General features: G+C 47.4%; 1 protein-coding gene across 3 annotated transcripts in view; it reads right to left on the bottom strand.

Moving 5' to 3' along the window:
- Positions 1–20425, bottom strand: part of RGL1 (ral guanine nucleotide dissociation stimulator like 1) — a 337768-nt gene that overhangs the window by 143013 nt on the left and 174330 nt on the right. The window contains exon 1 of one of the 3 annotated variants that reach the window (XM_075528271.1): positions 601–1079. The exons of 1 other annotated variant lie outside the window; for it this stretch is intronic. In XM_075528271.1, the coding sequence (XP_075384386.1) occupies positions 601–930 (330 nt within the window). In that variant the 5' untranslated portion in view covers positions 931–1079. Of the gene's footprint in view, positions 1–600; positions 1080–20425 lie in introns of those variants that run through there. One more of the 3 variants, XM_075528258.1, reaches the window with a different exon arrangement.

The following is a 20425-nucleotide window of genomic DNA, read 5'->3' as shown; positions in this document are numbered from 1 at the left end:
TCTAAAAAGTTTACACTTGCATAAGAGGCTCGGTTATGTGAGCAAACTACATTTTTAACTCAGACACAAACAAGGGTCCGAGAGGCAAAGTCCTTTGCTCGGGAAGTGACATGCTGCGAACGTCTTTTTCTTCCCTTGTGTCCGAATCCAAAAAGTTCGTGGGGGTGGAAAATCTTATTTCCGTAAAGTAATCTGGCGAGCGCAGGAAAAGCAGCACATCGGCATGCCGTTCCCCTTCTTAAACGCCCCGTGCAGCGACCCCCGGCTTCCGGGGAGGCAGACCCAAGGTCTGCGTTACGGAGCCGCCCGGGGAAGCGCTCCGCGGCTCGGCCGCACGACCGATTCTCTTCCCTTTAAAAGTTGTCCTTTCCTGCCGGGCGCCTGTCCCACGCGCTCGAAAGGCAGGTCCTGGGGGGAGTAAAGTTTAACGGCGTACAAAGCACAGCCAGAAAGCCTTGGCTCCCGAGCCTGGGATCCGATGGCTCCGCTCACCCCCAGGGAATGCCAAACCCTGGCAGGGGGAGCGGGCGACTGGGTTCGGGTCCCCCCCACCCCGCCCCAGAGAAGCCTAGGGCGAAGCCAGGCGCGGTCGGTCGTTACCATTTTAGCTTCCCAAAGCAATCGCATGCTCAGTTTTCTCTTCGGTACGTGGACGCTGCATGATGCGTCCTGCCGCGAGGCGACCGCAGGCTCCGCTCGGCTCCCCGCCGCGCCGCCTGCCCACTGGCCGCCCGGCCGCCGCGCACACCCCCCCGCGCTGCGCTGAGCCGCCGCCGCCGGTGCGCGGGACCGGCCACAAAGGAGCGCGGCGCGGGCGAGCCTGCGAGCCGGACGGAGCCCGCGAGGGCGCAGCAGACTCCTCCCCACGCCACTCCGTGATGTCAGGCTTTCCTGTTTGTGCTTGTGCGCGCTCGCTTTCCGAAATTCCATATGTCAAGTTCGCGTGAAATCATCTCCCCAGCTCTGAAGGTGCCCTGGAGTCGGGCCCCTGCAACTTTGCCACGTTTCCCTGCTGCTCGCCGGTGCCCTGGCAGAACCCGGCGCCGCTCTGCGGGTCTGGGTGCATCTTCTCCGGCCTTTGAAAAGAAACAAAGCCAAAGCAGGGTGCGGTGGGGAGGGCGAAAAGGATGGGAGGAGAGTTTGGGGTGGGGTGGGGGGTGTCTGTTATCTGCCCATCAGCTATTGGATTGAGGATAGCTATATCAGAGTCACCCCAGGGAGACGCCATCCATGCAGAACGGCGAAAGCAAACGCCCAGAACGTTCTCCATGAGGACAAAAAGAAAAAGAAATGGGAAAGCAGACAACGGATATTCCCAAAACCATGTCCAGGGGCTGGACCTTGTCTTGTAGCTGCACATTACCAACAGGAAATACTCTGAACCTCTCTCTGCCCCGGGCCATGATAGACAGGGCTCACCCATCTGGGTGGGGAGGGGACAGGACAAAGGCAGGAAAGCGGTTTGCTGGGAAAGTGGGCCATCCTTGACCCTCGAAGCCCTGTGCCTCTTTATGAAGCACCAAACAGCTCATGGGGTGAGTGCAGAAATGGGACCCCAGCACAGTGGACACAGACAGTTACTTTCCCCCCTAGGTCCAGTTTTAATGCATCAACAGCAAAGAAGAAAGCCAATAATATCATCACACTGCACACGCCAAACTTTCATGTGCCTGGTTTGATTACATTATCAGCTGGTACCGCTTTTGCTGTTGATGTAGACATGTGTCGTGTCCTCTTCATGATCTTTCTTTTTTTAACCATTCTCCCCTCAATGAACGTAATCACCTTTAAGTTTAAAAAAAAGAAGCCCTCCAACTGACGACCATGCTGAGGCAGGGCAGAGTTTTAGTTAATAATAAATGTGTCATGCACTGACTAGTTGGAACATCAGCTCTATTGAAATGCTCCCAAGAGAACGGAATAAAGGAGGGTGGCGGGAGCTCATCACGAGCAATAGAGGGATCTTTTGGATCCTAAGAACCCCTTCAAGTCCTTCAGTGAGGTTCCCCTCATGCAGCCAGACGCTCCTGGGCTCTTCCGACAAAATGTGAGTGGTTGCTACTGTGATTGGAAACACGCAGACAAGATTCTTCTGGGGCAGAGTGTCCCCAGGAGTGGACCATAAAGCTGTGGCGGCTTCGTAAGTTATTCTCACAGCCCCCAGCCTCTCCCCTGAAGGCCCATGCAGGGACCTCCAAAAGCCACCACGTGCACCTGAGAACAGAGCAGCGACTCTCGATGGATTTCACCTTCACTGCAACCTAACCTGGAGCTCTAGATTGGGGATTATGAAAAAATTATCCCTTCAGGGATAGCAAACCATATCTTCTTCCTTTTTTTGTCAACCATTCCTCCCATAAAGTCTTCCTGAACAGGTCAGCCTATCACTCACTAGTCCCTCTTCGGATTCAGATCTCACCCCTCCTCTCTGCCCCAGGAGATCCCAGGTGGACCATCTGGTGTGCGATGGAAAGTGAAGAGGTTTCACAGGCAGGCATGGCCAGCTTCACCTCCACAGGTACAGTACGGCTGAGCTCCTCTTAGGTACAAGGGAAGCATACCCACCTTGACGAGTGCAAAGGAGAGCGCAGGGCAAGAACAGAAGTCATCGAGCACGTGAGGAGTGAACAGGAAACCTTCCAACGCCCCGTATTGGAAACAAAACAACCACACTCAAAATACACCTCCCTGCCAGAAAATCCACTCCAGCTCACAAGAGCCTTACAGGACAGGGGAGAGCTGCCCCTGTGGGTGCTGAGACCTTCCATCTCCCCAGGGAAGACAAGCTCATCTGCCTCCTGCAGTGAGTTCCAGCCACGGAGTATAGGGTTAGCAGCTCAGGGCACTGCCCTTCTCCGTAGGGCGCCTTCCTCGTGTCTGCACTTCCCTCTACTTGCATTTACCCAGACACACTGAAAAAAAGTTGTGTTGTGTATGGATGCCATGCAGATAAATCTGAAATGATTTCCTCGCATTGAACATTAAGGTTTCAGAAAGCATCAATGATAATAATTCTATTTATACCTAATATATGTCATTGTCTTCAAAGGTTGATCTCTAAAAAATCTTTTAAAAGCTGACTTTATATTTCACGAAGAAGCCACGTATTTTGGTTTACAATTTTTAAGCATATTTACTTAGAAATCTTTTCCCGCCAGCATGTAAATCAGTATGACCTGACCTATTCATACCTGGCTAGTCAATAGCTAGGAGGTTTAAACCATTAGGCCATTTAAAACAATATTGGATTTATTTATGATCCTGCTAACTGCAAGTTCAGTAGTTCAAAACCACCAGCTGTTCATAGGAGGACGGGACTTTCTACGCCCATAAGGAGTTACAGTCTCAGAAACCCCCAGGGGCGGGCGGCTCTGCTCTGCCCTACAGGGTCACTAGGAATCGGCACAGACTCAATGGCAGTGAGTGATGATCTAATAACAAAGAGTGGGGAAGGGAAAACACTGCCTTGCTTTACAAGGACACCCAATCTAACTCCAAATTCATTGCCATCCAATTGATTCTAACTCATAGCAACCCTGCAGGGCAGGGCAGAACTGCCTGTGTGATTTCTGAGGCCATCACTGTACAGGAGTAGAAACCTTGTCTTTCTCCCACGAAGCGGCTGGTGGTTTCAAACTGCAGGTAGCAGCCGGCCATGAAACCCACTAACCCACCAGGCTCCTTCTTAGAGGTTCCACGGCACCGACAAATTGAGCCTGGTGAGAGCAGATACAGGCAGCTCCTTGCAAAGAATAACAGCTTATATCCCCCAGTCTCTCCTTGCCTTCCATGATGTCTCACCTTCCTAGACATTCTTCTACCCCTGGGGCTGCAACAAGAAAGAGTGAAAAGGAATACATACGGATTCTGTCAGAGGGAACCTAACGCGTGTCAGGCGATGTGGAGGCACGTGTGTGTGTGTGTGTGTGTGTGTCTGAGTAAATGATGCAACAAGAGGTTTGGCATCTGAAAACTTAGCATTGATGTCTGGCTTTAGGTGACTCGCCAACCAAAATCTGACCCTTACTTAGCGTTGCATTGGTTTTGCCTTTGCTTCCTGTTAGGCTACTTACCAGGATTAAATGACATATACTACATAAATGCCTATGATGAAATGTGCAAAGAGAACAAAAAAGGAAGGGCACGCTCAACATCTCGGAAACTGAAAGCACGGAAGAAAAAACTCCAGCCGGGCATGGCCATATTGGAAGATTCTAGGGGTAGGACACTGATTGCTGCAGGGCGCATCAAAAGACGATAGGATCAGAGAGTCATTGTACCAAAAAGAACGAGTCCACATTCAACACTTTCAAGAAGCAGCAGATGAGCAAGGACCGATGGCGCTGAAGGAAGAAGTGCAAGCAGCACTAAAAGCATGAGCCACAAACAAGGCTCCAGGAATTGATGGGTTACCGACTGGAATATTTTAACAAGCTGATGAAGAACTGGAAGCACTCGTCTATGCCAGGAAATACGGAAGACAGCTACTTGGCCAACTGACTGGAAAAGATCCATGTATTTGTATCTATTCCAAAGAAAGGTGACCAACAGAATGCTCAAACTCTAGAACCGCATCCCTAATATCACATACAAGTAAAAGTTTGCGTCATCCAACAAAGGTTGCAGCAGTACATTGACAGGGAGCTGCCAGACAGTCAGGCTGGATTCAGATGAGGACGTGGAATAAGAAATATCACTGCTGATATCAATGGATCTTGGCTGAACGCAGAGAATACTAGAAAGATGTTTATTGTATTTTATTGATTATGCCAAGGCATTCCACCATGTGGACCATAACAAACTAGGGAGAGCCTTGAGAAGAATGGGAATTCTGAGCACTTCATTGTGCTCATGCGGAACTTATACACAGATCAAGAGGCGGTTGTGCAAACAGAACAAGGGAATACTGCGTGGTTTAACATCAGGACAGGTGTGTCTCTGGGTTTCATCTTCTCACCATACTTACTCAATCTGCATGCAGAGCAAATCGTCAGAGAAGCTGGAATATATGAAAATAATTCAGCATCCGCATTGAAAAAAGGCTTATTAACCTGAAATATACAAATGACATAACCTTGCTTGCTGAGAGTGAGGAGGACGTGAAGCACTTGCTGATGAAGATCAAGGACTGCAGCCTTTAGAACGATAACTACTCAAGATAAACAAGAACAAGATCTTGACAGCTGCACCAGTAGGTAACATTATGATAAGCAAAGAAAACGGTGAAGTTGTCTTGCTTGAATCCACAATCAATGCTCATGGAAGCAGCAGTCAAAAGATCTAACACTATATTGCATCGGGTAAATCTGCTGAACAAGACCTCTTTAAAGTGCTAAAAAAGCAAGGATGTTGCTTTGAGGACTAAGGTCGGTCTGACTTAATTCTAGGTCATTTTAATGGCCTCATATGCATGTGAAAATTGGACATTGAATAAGGAAGGCTGAAGAATAATTGATGCATTTGAATTAGGGTGCTGGTGAAGAACACCCAGAGTACCATGTACTGCCAAAAGAACAACCAAATCTGTCTTCAAAGAAGTACAGCCAGAGTGATCCTTAGAGGCAAGGATGTTGCCAGAAGAACATTGTGCTTGGTAAAGGAGAGAGGCAGCACAAGAGAGGAAGGGCCTGGACAAGACAGACTGACATGTGGCTGCATCCATGGGCTCAGACAAAAGGATACTTGTGAAACTAACGCAGGACTGGGAAGTGTTTCATTCTGTGGCACACAAGGTCTCTAGGAGTCAGGACCAACGCGGCACAAAGCACCAGAAAGAGCCCTGTGGCTTAATGGGTGGTGCATTGGGCTGCTAATCACAAGGTAGGCAGTTTGAAACCACCAGCCAATTCACAGGAGAAAGATGAGGCTTTTTACCCATAAAGAGTTGCAGTCTCTGCTGGGGCATGGGAGGGGGAGAGGGGGTAGAGAGCAATAAGGAACTGGGGAGCGGGGAGCAAGAGAATAGTAAGTGTTCTAAAATTGATGGGAGGAGTGGGTAGCTTTTCTCTATGTATTTAAACAAGTGAACTGTATCTGAGAGGAATTACTGAAATGTGGATGTTGGGTAAACATAAAGGTGGGGTTGGAGGGAAAATATAATTATAATAATAAAATATGAATATATGCATATGTAATAAAGAAGCAGATGGACTTTGGGCTTCTACTTAAATCCTAACCCAGTACAGGACCAGCTTGTTTTTATAATGTGGTACAGTATGATACTCACCTTCCTGACACTATAGCTGAAGACAAAATGGGTTCATAGCAAATGTGGTGAAGAAAGTTCATGGTGCCTGGCTATCAAAAGCTATAGCGTCTGAGATCTTAAAGGCTTGAAGTTAAACAAGCGGCCATCTAGCAGGGAAACAACAAAGCCCACATGGAAGAAGCACCAGCCTGTGTGATCATGAGGGGTCGACAGAACGAGGTGTCAGAAGTTCCAAAAGCAACCAACTCGATGTGAAGGGACATGAATGCAACAGAACTCCAAACTCACCAGCAAGGTAATTGGACAGTCCCTCTCAGCAGGGCCACAGGGAAAGGATGATAAATCCAGGGTACAGTATGACACTGATGAACCACATAATCATCTGCTAGCTCTTTAATATATCCTCCCGTTACTATTAAGGTTATTATTTGTTTTTCCTTATTAACCGTGTTAGATATGTATATGTTCATGTGTATGTGTTTTTAAGATTGTTTAGTACATGAAAGTCAAGATAGATTACCCTGCAGAAATAGTAACAGGAGTAATGGTTCCCTGAGGGAAGAGGTGGGGGAGCAGAGGGGAGGGGGAATGGGGAGCTGACAGCACTGATGATTATATAACTCCACTTGATGGGACTGAACAACAGAATTGCATGTGAATGGCTATATTGGATTGTGTAAGATATGCCAATAAAACTATTTTTTAATTAATAAATCATTTGATTGGGGGATCTCACATATAACAATCCTTACATCCTTTATATCAAGCAGACAGGTACAAACAAATGTTGGCATCGAAAATTTCAAAATATTATCTTTCTTCTTGAGCCCTTTAATATCAGCTCCTCTTTATTCTCTCCCCCACCCACCCCTGATAGTGCCTCATACAGTATTATTGTTATTATTATTTATATATATTTTATACCGCGCATTCTATCTTCACCTATTTCCTGTTATTCGTCCCCCTTGAAGGGGGTTATTCCCCCATCTTTGCTATTCATTTCCCCTTCCTAATTTCCTCCCCCTTCCCTTTCCCTACTCTCCTGGAATCGTTACTCCCATTACTGTTTCTTTTTTTCTTTCTTTTTTTTAAAAATCATTTTATTGGGGGCTCATACAACTCTTATCATAATCCATACATACATCAATTGTATAAAGCACATTTGTATATTCGTTACCCTCATCATTCTCTAAACATTTGCTCTCCGTGTAAGCCCCTGGCATCAGCTCCTCATTTTTACTCCCTCCCTCCTCGCTCCCCCTCCCTCATGAATCCTTGATAATTTATAAATTATTTTGTCATATCTTACACTATTCAATGTCTCCCTTTACCCACTTTTCTGTTGTCCATCCCCCAGGGAGGAGGTTATATGTAGATCCCTGTAATCCGTTCCCCCTTTCTACCCCACCCTCCCTCTACCCTCCCAGTATCACCACTGGTCCTGAAGGGATCATCCGCCCTGGATTCCCTGTGTTTCCAGTTCCTATCTGTACCGGTGTACATCCTCTGGTCTAGCCAGATTTGTAAGGTAGAATTGGGATCATGATAGTGGGGGAGGGTGGGAGGGAGAGAGAAAGCATTTAGGAACTAGAGGAAAGTTGTATGCTTCATTGTTGCTACATCTCACTCTGACTGGCTCCTCTCTTCCCTGTGACCCTTCCATAAGGGGATGTCCAGTGGCCTACCCCATTACTGCTTCTAAGGGGGAATAAAACTTTTATTTTTTAAAGAGTGACAGTCTCTGAGCTCACAGGGGCAATTCCCTTCTGTCCTATAGGATCTATGAGTCAGAATCGACCCCATGGCTGTATGAAATATAAAAGCGCCCAGTGTGGGGCTTCAAAAAAGGGGACATTGAGTAAAACTGTACCTCATTCCCTCCCTATCCCACACTGTGTCCTTTAAGGCAATTCCGTACTCATTTACTGGTTTTGGTGTGCAATGTGCATGCTCTTTCCAAGGTGCTCTGGATAAGAGACTAACTTGCATGTCAGGACAGTAAGAACCATGCCAGGACAAGGGCCCTTGTGGAAAGAAATAGCTAACACAGGCTCTTCTTAAGCATGGCACAATGGCAGTGCCAGCATCAGTTGCTAAGTCAGAAGGCCATGGGTTTCACTCTCCTGCAACTCAGTTGTGGACTTGATTGCACCCAGAGGATGGATCCGCTCACAAGGGGAACTCTGGAGAATAGATGAGAAGCTAATGGGGCAGCGGGTCCAAGTCAGCGGTGATAAGCCAGTCTGGAGGGACCTAACAAGGACGGTGACACCATGGGAAGAAGGCAGACACTGTCATTGCACTGCACGTGGAGAAATTACGGCATGGGAGCAGCAGCTGCCGCTGCCGCCAGAGCATGTAGCTTCGAGTTCTAGACCCCTTCTAGGTGGGCAAGGCCTTTAACCTCTCTACACCAAAAGTTTCCGTGTTTTTACGCTTAGAGGAAACCAGTCCTGAGGTTGAAAGAATAACAGCATTTGGAGGACAGTCACATAAATGAGAGCTCTGGATTCCCCTTCCACACCCTAAGACTCCGGCCTGCAATGGCCTCTATTTGGCTGTGGCAAATTAGTTTGAGAAACTTACCCGCTGGCAGTGGGTGTTTGAATGAAATGGATGGTCATTATTCTGCAGCGTTTTACTTATGTGCTAGATCTTCACATATCTGTGCTTCCCTAAAAACTTTTTGGAGACATAATTGTCTGTGGTGACGATGACTGCTACTGTTTCTATTGAGTATGTTGTTATGAAATCATAGATTTTAATCCAAAGTAAATCTGTTACTTCTTGACTCTTTCCTCCAACCAGGTCAAAGTTTGTCAAAATATAAACAACTCCATCCTCTCAGCACCCCTATGAAATAGTTCTCCTTATTCTTCTGGCTTACAGGCTGTGTAGCTTACCGACTAACTCCCCGCGTTCATCTTCCCACTGTCAGCTGGGCTTCACGCCGTGAGTGGTGCCACCTAGGATGAAGCCTTGCCTCACTACCCTCTCTTTACTTGAACTTCCAACCTTGCTTTGCAGAGAGCAAAGAGCCAGTCGCGCGTGGTTAAAGACTAACCATCCCCCAAACACTCCCGAACAGTAGACAGTTGCTTCAATTTTCTGGGACCGCAAATGGATGTTATTAATTAGTACAGAAATCCTCTAAGGTATAAGTTAAAATTGTTCAATTCTCCGTGTATCAGCTCCCTCTAGTTAGTTAAACCAATTTGAGCCAGACCTACTCGAAGAAGAATCAGAAGAAGAAGGAGAAGCCGCCGCAGTCGCCGCCCAAGGGGCAGAAATGAACACAGAGGTAGCATCAACAAATGCCACCCAACAGCTGGCAGGCCAGAGCAGAGGGTTTCTCCAGGCTGATGCCAAGCCTTTTTCCAATGAAGACCTGACCATTTGTGGGAGCTTAGTGGTAACTGTTGATGATGCTCCCCTAGGTGGAAGTCGGGTTCTGGAATACTTCCGTTCACTTGGGCTAGTGAGCATCAATTACTTCTAATTGCAAATTCTGAAAGAGAGAGGGAACGGGGTTTAGAAGGGAGGGAAAAGGGAAAGAAAGGCAAACAGAAGTTCGTTCACATGTTGAAAAGACAAAAACGCACAATAAGCAACTCAGACATAATGGCAGGCCTGTGTGATACAGAATCAGACAAAGTGGTAGAGGAGTGACCTAATGCCCTGCAGGGCTTTGACTCCGATTTGGAAAGGAGTAACTGTAGGGAAATTAGCCAGATGACATATTTGTAAGAGCTGAAGGCATTTCTGTTTTCTACAGTAATTGTATTGAAAAGGTACTGAAAGCCCCCGCTGTCCTAGGGCTGCTCTAGCAATGGCTTGGGATGATGGTGCTGCAGCTGGAGACGCTCGCTTTGAGCTCAAGAACAACCACTTCTATTTGGCAAAATTTTTCATCTCTCTACGCCTATATTTTAAATAGGTTAGGAACATCTTCCTCATTGGCTGCTAATCAAAAGCAAATGAAGTGCTTCACTGCCCTTAGCAGTCTGGTTCCACGGTCATACTCAGTTAATGTTGTCTGTTCTTCTCATATGTCAGGCCATGAACGGCAAAACTACAGGAGACGGACTACATTACAATTCCAACCGATTTCCTGAAGAGCTCAGGATTTTGCAGTTTGAAAGCAAAACTCTATTATAGAACCATAAACTTCGCAAACTGTTCGGTCAACGAGCCATATTTACTGAGCTGCTCGCCGTCACAGATCAAGAATACACAACTGACATTCTTGCCTACCCAATCCATCCTTCCAGAGTGACCTTTTTAAGACACAAATCTGGGTACACCACCCCTCTGTGATGCTTACGTCTTTCCAGTAGCTCCCTGTTTTCTGAGGAGACAAGTCCAGACACTTGCCTATACTTCAAGATCGCTCCACTTAGCTCCTTGCTGCCTTCTCTCTGCACGACTCAAGGCTCCAGCCACCAGATCTTCCCGCGTCTTGAACCTGGCGGGCTCCTGCCAGTCACAGAGAGCTTGCACATGTGGTTCTCCCTCTCAGAAGTGTCCCTCTCTCCTGCCAGGGTCAAATGTCCCTATTGTGTGCTTTCATGATGCCACATGTGATTCTGCCCGTTGTAATGTTACATTTAATTGTGTGTTCATTTGACCAATACCTATTTTCCCCCATTAGACTGTAAACTCTATGAAAACCAAATGCCCAATTGGTTCTGCCTCGGAGTGGAACTGCCCCTTGTGGGTTTAGAAAGCCTCATCTCTCTCCTGTGGAGCAGCTCTTGGATTCGAATTGCTAGCAGCCAATGCATAACCCACGAAGAGATTGTATTCTACCAGGGCTCATGAGCCCTGTGGAGGAGCGGGCAATGCCATTTTATTCCCTCCTTGTTGTGTTCGAGCAGCTCACGCAGCGCCTGGCACATAGCAGATGCTCAATAAAGATCTCTTACGTTCGATGGAAGGAGAGCTAAATAACTGTCACATAGTCACTTCAGGACGTGCTTAGTAATTGCTGCAGAATAATAGAAATAAGGCTTGTAGACCGTCTCTTCCTTAAAATTGCTTATACTCCCGAATCGGGGAGAGGAGGAAGCCAAAAGAGACGTGATTTACGCTGCCACAGCTCGGCAAGTGCAGGTTAACGGAGGGGACACACGGAGCAGGTGGGACTGTGGGGCCACCGAGGAAATCGGTCAGGTGCCCCTCACTTTTATGAAGTTTTCAGATAATTATAATCTTGTTGATGGCTGCATTGGCCACTACTTTTGAGAGGCGTGGGTGGGATGGAAGAGAGAGAGGTCTTGCAGGGGAGAAACTGGCTGTCCATGGGAGAAACGAGAGATGCTATCTGGCTGAAGCAGCAGCCAGGGAAACGACGTTCAGATAATGACGCAGCCAGTAGGTGCGGATTCTTGAGTTTATTCTTTAAGGAGAATTGGCATGCCAAAACAGGGTCCTTACACACGATCCTGTAACTTGGCCATGGGCGAAAAAGGGCAGAAGTAAGAGTCCTATGATAGGAAGCCATGACAGTAATACAACTGGCAAACCATCAGCACCTACACAGGGTGAGTGTTCTGAGATTTAACACAAAAAATCCCAACAACATTCAATGGGGAAAGAGTGAGGCAGTATGTACAGAGAGCGCCGCCCCTCAGAGAGCAAGACTTGCAGGCCGGGACCCAGAGGGTGGTGGGGCCATGGCAACAACGAGAAAAGGAGGAAGGGCTCCTGCTCTGAGGACAATAAAATAAAATAAAAAGGAAACAGAGATAGTGAACACGCCAGGATAAGCTCGTCTTTTAAACCGCTCCACGTGTGTGGCCTTGTTTGGAGCCATGAATGCACCTAAGTCCTTGGTGGAAGAGAAGCCACGTCTGAGAAGAGTCTTGCGATGTCCTCACGACTGAACGGGACAAATGAGCAGAGAGCAGAGCAGGGGGGTGGGGGCAGGGGGCGCCTGAGGGGCTGCGCCCCCATTCACTTGGGTCATCCACGCTGAAAGGAAGGGCCCCACTGGCTCGAGCTCTCAAAGACAAGCACACTAGCGTCAGGTGCGGGGCACAGCCAATGGGCTGACACATACATGTACTCCACATGACAAGAAATGTATCTTCTGCCACTAGCCCAAGACGCGGCATACTCTGTAAGAGGGCTTGCCCTGTTTCAAAACATGCTTAAAAATTATTTTTTTAAGATTATCATGAGTTATTCTGTTCCAGGCACTCCTCAACAAAATGTAACCAACGTGAACGGCAAGTCTTCGTGTGGGCGGTTACGTAACACTAGGATTGCTGAGTAGCTCAAACTCGGTGTTTTCCCGGAAATAGTTGCCTTTTGGATGAAACCAAGGATGGAAAGTTTCTGCCTGAAAGGAGAACTTGTGAGAAGGTGGAAAGAAAAGAGAAACATATAAAGGGGTGAGAAGTTTAACAGCAATTCACCCAAAGGCTGAAAATATGATCATCACTCACAGAGAGAGACACAAAAACACAGCGAAAAGGATGTTTCACCACTCCAGAGAGCTGACTGTGTACCAATTAGATACTGTGCTTTTAAAAAACAGAAAATAAGTCATGTATTGGCTTTGCCAGGAACGAATGCAGACAAATTTTTGGTTCTTGTTACTTTCCTGTTACATTGGCAGAATCTACTCACACTGACCCGCGCAGATTCTGTTTGGTCTGAGACTTGAAGCCAGGTCTATAGACGGGAATGCAGTGCATTTCAACCAAAGGTTGGGGGGGGGGGGCGGGGGAGGTAGCCGGGGTCACCTTGGTTTATTCAGCTTCTGTTAAATGAGTGAACTGCTGTTTCTCACAAAAGCTGTCTACATCTCTGGTCCCTGCCCAGGTTTTTCCTGTCCCTTTTCTCTTTCCTTTTAGGGATAAGGAGTGTGTGTGTGTGTGTGTGTGTGTGTGTGTGTGTGTGTGTGTGTGTGTGTGTGTGTGTGTGTGTTGATAGAGTGGAATGGAAAAAAAGAGAAAAATTCCTTGGCCCAGTTCTTAAACCTTACTCATAAAATCCAAAAAAAAAAAAATCCAGTGATTTAGCTCAAACATATGGCATAAACACAATCAAAAGGCATTGTAAAACAAAGCCCTGGTAACTTATATGGCAACTTTGTAGCCAAATGGGTAAGATCTTGAACCTTGCAAAGGAATTCCCTTTGGCTTGGGAGCCCCACTAACCTTGGTTAACCTTAGCATGAGGACAAGCTAGCCTTCTTGACACACACACCAAACCTTGATTACGTTTGTGGTCCCCCCACCTGACTAGGCTGGAGGTTGAAATGGGGATTGGGCATGCCCTGAGGAATAAATAAATTCTATAAATTCATACTAGATCCAAGCTGCCTTAGAAGTTCCACAAGGTCCTAGAACCAGTTCCAGGTGTCTAAAAGAAATTAAATTCATGTTGGGCAGGTTCCAAGATTTCCAGAATAAACTTGGACCTCTTAGAATTATGATGTGGTATAAACTTTTGTCTCTTAATATTTCTTCTCTTTCCTCCAGCAACAGACCATTTTTAGTTGGGCCCATGGTCACTGTCTTACAGTTATCTAGTGCTGCGACCACAGAACTAACACAAGTAACAACGGGGGTTTCTGTTACGGGTTAGGAGGCTAGAAGCCCAAACTCAATGCACCAGTTCTCGGGGAAGGCTTTCTCTCTCTGTTGGCTCTGAGTTTAGGAGGGACGTCTTTGTGGCCTTTTAGCAGCTGTAACTTCAACACTCCTTGTATATTGCCATGTGTCTTGGCCTCAATCTTTCTCTGGTTCTAGAAGTTTCTCACCCTGGTAAAGTGGTGGTTATGCATTTGGCTGCAGTCTTCAAGATCAGCAGTTTGAAACCACCACCCGCTCACCAGGAGAAGGACACAGCTTTCTACTCCCATAAAGATTTACAGTCTTGGAAACTCACACGGGCAGTTCTACCCTGACCTGTGGGCCAAGATGAATTGGCATCAAGTAGATGGCCGTGAGTTGTGAGAAGTTTCCCAGTGCAGGAATCCCATACCCAGCGGACACACGCCACACCCAGCTCTGTGTCCCCTGCTCTCTGTTCCTTTCTCTCGCCTTATATCTCTTTGAATATCAAAGATATTTCAGCCACACCCTAGAGAAACTCCCCTCATATCCCATCAGGGTTATGACAGAATTAAGGGTGTTACTTTCCCACCCAGACTCCTTTTGTTGGGGTATCACCCCAGATGACACATGGAGGACCATCATCTAAGACACATTACATTGTCCACTGAGAGCCATGGCCCAGCCGAGTTGACTGACAGTCTGTAGGACACAATTCAATCCATGGCGACTCCTTAGCTGAAGACAGCATTTCCTATCCACCAACTGTTGGGGCCAATGGGAGATGAGGGAGTAATGACTGTATTGTTTAGCTTGTGCTCTTTAAGGAAAAACCGTCATCTGGTTGCCTGCTGCTCCACCCTGCTGTCTTGATTTGGAATGTGGCCTTCAGCCCCTTAGTGATGTGGATACGAACATCACCCTACGATGGCGGAGTAGAGGAGTGGAAAAGGCCTGCCCTTTTCATACCAGGTCTCTACTGCCTACCTCATTGTGAAAGAAAAATTAAGTTCCTCTTGTTTAAATTATTGTCAATTTGGGTCTCTATTGCAAGCCATCAACCATACAGCCCTAATAATATGCTTGTTCGACAGAGCATAAATGAGTAGAGGTGAAAGAGTTAGCTATCCCAAAGCTAGATCATAATAGCTCAGTATTTACCCTGATGTACCCATCTGGGATTCGGAAACTGCTCTGGATTCTGAAAGGGGTTCCTTTACTCATTCATTCATTCATGTAGTGGATCTTTAAGGAGCTATACTAGGAAGTGTGCTGTGCATTGCAGAGACGCCATCAACAAGACCCCTGCCCCCTGGTAGCCACAAATGAGAGGGAGAAACAGACGACGCACAGGCATCCCGGAGAACACATGCAGAGGGGAGTCTGCAAAGGAAGATGCTCTTGAGCTCTGCAGGGCCGACTAGGGGATGAATGGAACGCTTCAGGGAAGAAATGTTCTCTAAAATGAGATCTACAAGGTGAGTTGGGATTAACTACTTGAAATTAATCAGCACTATCAGGGAAGGGGCTGGGGAGGGTGGAGTAGGAAAGAGAGAGCGACTCAGGCGTAGGGAACAGAATGGGAAATGCCTAGGGTTAGAGGGATCCCAGATCAAGTTCATAAAGCATGCCAAATGGACTGCTCGTGTACATTTTTCCTGAGACAATGAAGCATGCAAGAGCTTCCCCTTTGAGCACCGTGGCTAGTCTGGACCACGTTTCTTTACACAGTCCTAGTTCATCTTAATGCTGGACAGCACTAACTGGATGGCCAAGCCCATGGAAGCACGAGGAATGCTTTCATCTTGTGCAATCCCGGACATCTCTGCAGACGTCCCAGGACAGTGTTCCGTTCTGTTGCACATGGGGCGGCGCTGAGCCAGAGCTGACTCACTGCTCCCCCATAGCAACAACCCCAGAACCCTCCCAATAGTATTCTGCCAAGGGGCAGGTAGGTGCATAGGAACGAGTGGCATGACTTTAAAAGGGCACATACGGTGTGTAAAGCACTGACATAAATATGCTGGTCCCAGACCTAAAGGAGAGGAGCTCTGGTAGCAGAGTGGTTATGCATTGGGCTGCTATCACAAGGTCAGCAGTTCAAAGCCACCAGTTGCTCCTTGGGAGAAAGACAAGGCTTTGTACTCCTATAATGAATTACAGTCTCAGAAAACCACAGGGCAGATCTACCTTGTCCTATAGGGACTCTATGAGTAAGAATTGACTTGAATGCAAAGTGTGTGTGTGTGTGTGTGTGTGTGTGTGTGTGTGTGTAACTGAAGGAAGAGAGGTAGACCAGGCAATGAACTAAATGATCAGGCAAGAGTGAGGAGTGACTGAAGGCTAGTTGGAGTTTGTTCCACTTACAGTTGCCACCCTAGCACATTCCAGGTGGGAGTCTGACAGATGTGGAGAGAGGGAAATGGGCAGGATGGGAGGGATGGCAGAAGGGCGAGAGTGAGCAAAAGCAATGAGGTCAACGTTGGACCAGTATAGCCCAAGTGGAGGGAAGAAGACCACCTTATCCAGCTGCCTCCCCTCCTGCTCGCTCACCCTCTCTCCAGAGCACTCCCTGAGTCACACTGATGGACAGCCATTCAGGGCTGGTTATCCATGGTCCTCAGGGTGATTGGTTTGAGCTTTTGATCCCTTGGAAGTAAGACAAGATTACTTACAATGTAGTCCCCATACCATGATTATTACTTCCTTTCTGGTATATAACAGAGTTTTGTAATGGTGATAGTGACCATGTTCTGTTATTTTGTAGTTTATAAAGGGCTTCTACACATAATTCACATCGTCCTTAGAATAATTCTCCAAAAGAGAATTCTGACTTTCTCCATTTTATGACCTAAGAAACTGAAATCGGAAGACTCAAATGACAATAGCTGCTGGGTCAGGATCTTGTGATTCTAAATATGCTTTTTTTCAAAAGAGTCCTCTTTCCCAAAGCATATTAGTTGACATCTCGGCATTGTTTCCATTATTCTGGGATGTAAGAGGCATTTTATGAAGTGCATTGTGTCCATTCATGATCAACAGTGCCGTCACACAGTGGCCAGCACTCGCGATTTATGTCCTGGCTGACTCTATTGTGAGAGCCTTCTCCTTTTCTTTCCCACTGCCACTGCCCTCCGATACAGCTTCCTACTGCGTGCTGTGACTGTGCCCTCGGCTTACTCACAGCGTCACACGGAGTGCAACTCCTCTGATGAACACAGTATGCTCAGAGACAGTGCTAGGTGGTGGGCACGCTGTGGGAATGAGACAGCGTCCCTGCTTTCGAAGAACTTACCATCCAGAGAAGGGGCTGGTGTTAGATAATGCAGAGTCGATTTCAATTCCTAGGGACCTCATGTCACGGCGCAGAACTGCTCCCTAGGGGTTCCCAGACAGTGCCTCATCTTCACCAAGGAAAACCCTCGGGTCTTTTCTCCAGGGGACCTTTGGGGGGTTCCAACCATGCTTAACTGGGCTCCTTGAGAGGAAGCGAAAGACAAGTAAATCGCAGTTGGGAAGAATGTAAGAAATACTGTCACGAAACGGGCAAAAGACAGGGTCCCTTAGCAGCAAAGATTTGACCCCGAACTGGAAGGAGGCAGAGAGTCGTGACCACCGTGGAGAAGCAGTCAGAGATCCACTCTAGGTAAAGACCCAGCGTCAAGGAGGCAGGAACCGCCAAAGTGAGCGTTGCTGTCCGCAGGGGACTGCGGGGAGAGTTGTTCTAACCAGGAAAAGGGCATGAACAACGGCATGGCTCCGAGGACTACGGAGTGAGCTCATGGAGAGAATGGAACATGGTCTGCTCCAGCCCACGGAGCGTGGAATGGAAGCGCTGGTGAGAAACGACATGGACTGGGGGGCCGGGCTGAGGACTATGGACTTGATCCTGGGACAATGGAGCCAGGTGAGAAGGTTTCATTTTTCAAAGGTCTGCCTGTGGCCGAGCAGTGCTGTCCCATGGCCACTGGACTGGTTTTCACTTTTCTAGACACTGCCCTAGAGTCAAGGAAACCGGTGAAACAAAAGTTAATGTCCCATTTACTTCTCTCCGTACTCAATGGAGGCATGGAGAGAAGTGAATCCCCCTGGAGAAGTCAGGAAGGAGATGGGAGAACCTAGTTCCAGGTAAAGATCCACTTAGTTCCACTCATTTTGCTGGCTAGGATCAAGTCCATCTTCCTGAAATACAAATCTGGTTAGGACACTCCCTTGCTTTAACTGTTCTTCATTTCCCTCATTGATCTTCCAAATAAAGGTCTTTAGCACTGGGTAAATCTCCTGTAAAAATACAAATCATTAAAATTTTAAAAAGCAAAGAGGCCACTATAGTGGCTACAGTGTATGTGTTCAATCACCTCATATGCATGTGAGAACTGGACACTGTCTAGGGAAGGGAAAAATAAAAGGGAACTTGAATGTTATTGCTGGTGGCAAATGTTGAATACCGTGGCCTGCCAGAAGAATGACTACATCTTCCATGGAAGAAGTATAGCCAGAGGTGCCTTCCTTCGAGAGAAGGACATCCTTCTCGCCAAAGGGGAGTGCCAGTCCTCCGCAAAGGGATTGACACGCTGGCTCCAGCACTGGGCTCAAACATACCTAGTCTGCTGAGGACGGCCCAGGACCTCATCAGCTTTTACTGAAGCTCTGTGCTGAAGAGATCAGCACTTATTCTGCCCGCTTACAATCAAGATGGACTTGCTGGCACCTGACACGACATCAGCCAGCAGTGGACCCCGCCTGTATCCCCACTCTCTGGTTCCTCCTCTCCTGCAGCGGGGCCTCTTCGCGCTCTCCTACCTGTAGACTCAAGCTCTAAGAGCAGCCCTAACTGCAGACACACCACCCGAAAGGGCTGGGGCTCAGCGCACAGAATGCAGCAGCAAATCATGCTCCCTGCTCGTCTGGCCCTGTGTGCCAGGTGTGACTCCTGGCACAGAAATTGGCTGCTCCCTCCGGGACTCAGGTCCTGCCTCTCACTTTCCCTCTCACTCTTCCCTCCTTCCAGAGTTTGGAATTTTGCTGGTAAACCTGAGCTTTGCTGCTGAGTCTGCTAACTGCTGACAGATTTCCTGCGTGCGTTATTCCTGATTACGGTGCCACCTGCTCCCAGATTTCCCAGTACCAGCATCTCCCTTCTTTGGGACTTGTTACCCATCTCCCAATACCAAATACGTCAATACCAATGTCAAGTTCTGTCTGCACCTACCTCCCAACGTCTTTTCTGCTGGATTAGACTTCCTCCCAGTTCCTGCTCCATGCCATGTGCTCACAGGCTGCTCTGTCTTTTGCCATGAGCCAGGCCATTCCTAGCAATTTCTTAAGCTGTGATAACTGACATTTCAGACCCTGAAGGTTATAACCTCACCACTGAAGCATCTTCTCGCGATGCTCGTACACCACTCACTCCAGCCAAAATGATGCCTTCACTACTTCCTGCACACGCCCCGCCCCTCGTGGATTCTCTCCCTGGCGTATTCCTGCCAACTCCTCAGCCTTCCACTTACCTAGGCATTCTAAATAAATATTAAGTTCAAAAGCCTCATGATCTACACACACACATTGGAAATGACACCTCTCTCCTCTCAGCTCCATTGGCTTATTATCTGGACTTCCGTTATAGATTTTATTGCAGTTCCCTTAGTCTAAGCAGAACCGTGTATATTTTATAGAATGTGAACTTCTCTGGAATAAGATCTATGGCTGACTACTTAGCAGAATAACAGGGGGAGTGAAAGAGGGAGAGAAAGAAAGACGAGAGACAGAAAGACTTGATTCAGCTTTGCAAAACAAGTAATCCATTAAGGATTATAACTGAAAAAGCATGGGCTGTCATGTGCCTGCTTAACATATTAATCAAACTCTATCCTGAAGCATGGCAGTTAAGGGCCCTGGCCCTACGGGGATTAAGGAAATTTACCCAGAGTCCCTTGGGCGGTAATATTATTTAATAGATGCTGCAATTTTTACTTCTTTCCTTTGCCTCTATATTTTGAGCTACCTCTATCTTCTCCTTTTGCTTCACCTTGTGAAAGTATCTAGAAGCCTCTGACCTCCACCCCAGTGGCTCACCAAAACAGAGCTGGAATAAGTGCCGTCGTCCAGTTCAAATCCCTTCCATCCTTCCTTTGGTGGCGACTAGGTGCACAAGAGTTGGATAAGGGGCAGAGACGTCTTCCTACTTTCACAAAGGCCCAAGAACATGCATTCTCCTCTCCTGGTTATTGTTAGAAATTCAATGGGTGTGGAAAATGCCTAACAGCAAAACCAAACCAACAGGTGACTGTCTTCGTATGATATGCACCTTGTATAATGCTCAGCATCTTGTTCCTTATTTAACAGAAAAATCTAGGCCTGTAGACCCAGCTGCTCCTTTGCCTTTGTCAGTGTGCATGTCTCAGTCTAAACAAAAAACGAAACTCTCCGCCATCAAGTCAATTCCGATTCCTAGCCACCCTGTACGGCAGTGGATAAGTGTCCTGTGGGTCTCCAGGACTGTAACTCTTTACATGAGTAGAAGGTTTTGTCTTTTTCCCAAGGAGCAGCTGGGTGGTTTTGAACTGCTGACCTTGTGGTTAGAAGCCCAACACATAGCCACTAGGCTACCAGGGCTCCCTGTCATAGTTTAACTAGGAAGAATAAGGCGGAA

Source organism: Tenrec ecaudatus, chromosome 1 (assembly GCF_050624435.1).
Source record: "Tenrec ecaudatus isolate mTenEca1 chromosome 1, mTenEca1.hap1, whole genome shotgun sequence".
Classification (NCBI taxonomy): Eukaryota; Metazoa; Chordata; class Mammalia; order Afrosoricida; family Tenrecidae; genus Tenrec; species Tenrec ecaudatus.
Note: the sequence above shows the minus strand (reverse complement) of the source record. Positions and strands in the feature narration are given on the sequence as shown.